This window comes from Cystoisospora suis, assembly GCF_002600585.1.
Source record: "Cystoisospora suis strain Wien I chromosome Unknown contig_12865, whole genome shotgun sequence".
Lineage (NCBI taxonomy): Eukaryota > Apicomplexa > Conoidasida > Eucoccidiorida > Sarcocystidae > Cystoisospora > Cystoisospora suis.
The window spans coordinates 1-231 of record NW_027165622.1 but is presented as its reverse complement, the minus strand read 5'-3'; the positions used below and the strand labels follow the sequence as shown (position 1 = coordinate 231).

General features: G+C 38.1%; 1 protein-coding gene across 1 annotated transcript in view; it reads right to left on the bottom strand.

Moving 5' to 3' along the window:
- The window catches only part of CSUI_011518 (bifunctional protein subfamily protein), a gene marked incomplete at its 3' end in the record, with an annotated part of 780 nt that extends 550 nt beyond the window's left edge, over positions 1–230 (bottom strand). Inside the window, exon 1 of the mRNA XM_068071616.1 lies at positions 75–230. Within this exon, the coding sequence (XP_067916408.1) occupies positions 75–161 (87 nt within the window). The 5' untranslated portion in view covers positions 162–230. The remainder of the gene's footprint in view (positions 1–74) is intronic.
- Between the last annotated feature and the right edge of the window lies 1 nt (position 231).

The window sequence follows — 231 nt, the reverse complement described above, 5'->3', positions numbered from 1 at the left end:
ACATATATATATAAATAGAGAGACAGAGAGGCATCTGTATCATAAGTACGAAGTGTATGTATGAGAGAACTTACTTCAAAGAAGCTGAGAGAGACACTGAGTTCTTCGGCGGCTTGAATTACTCGATTGTAGAGAGATACAAGAGCCTCTTCAGAGATCATTTGGTTATCTACTCTTATACGCTCACGCAAACAAAGAATATGAGGTGACGTATAAGTCCCAACTTTATAG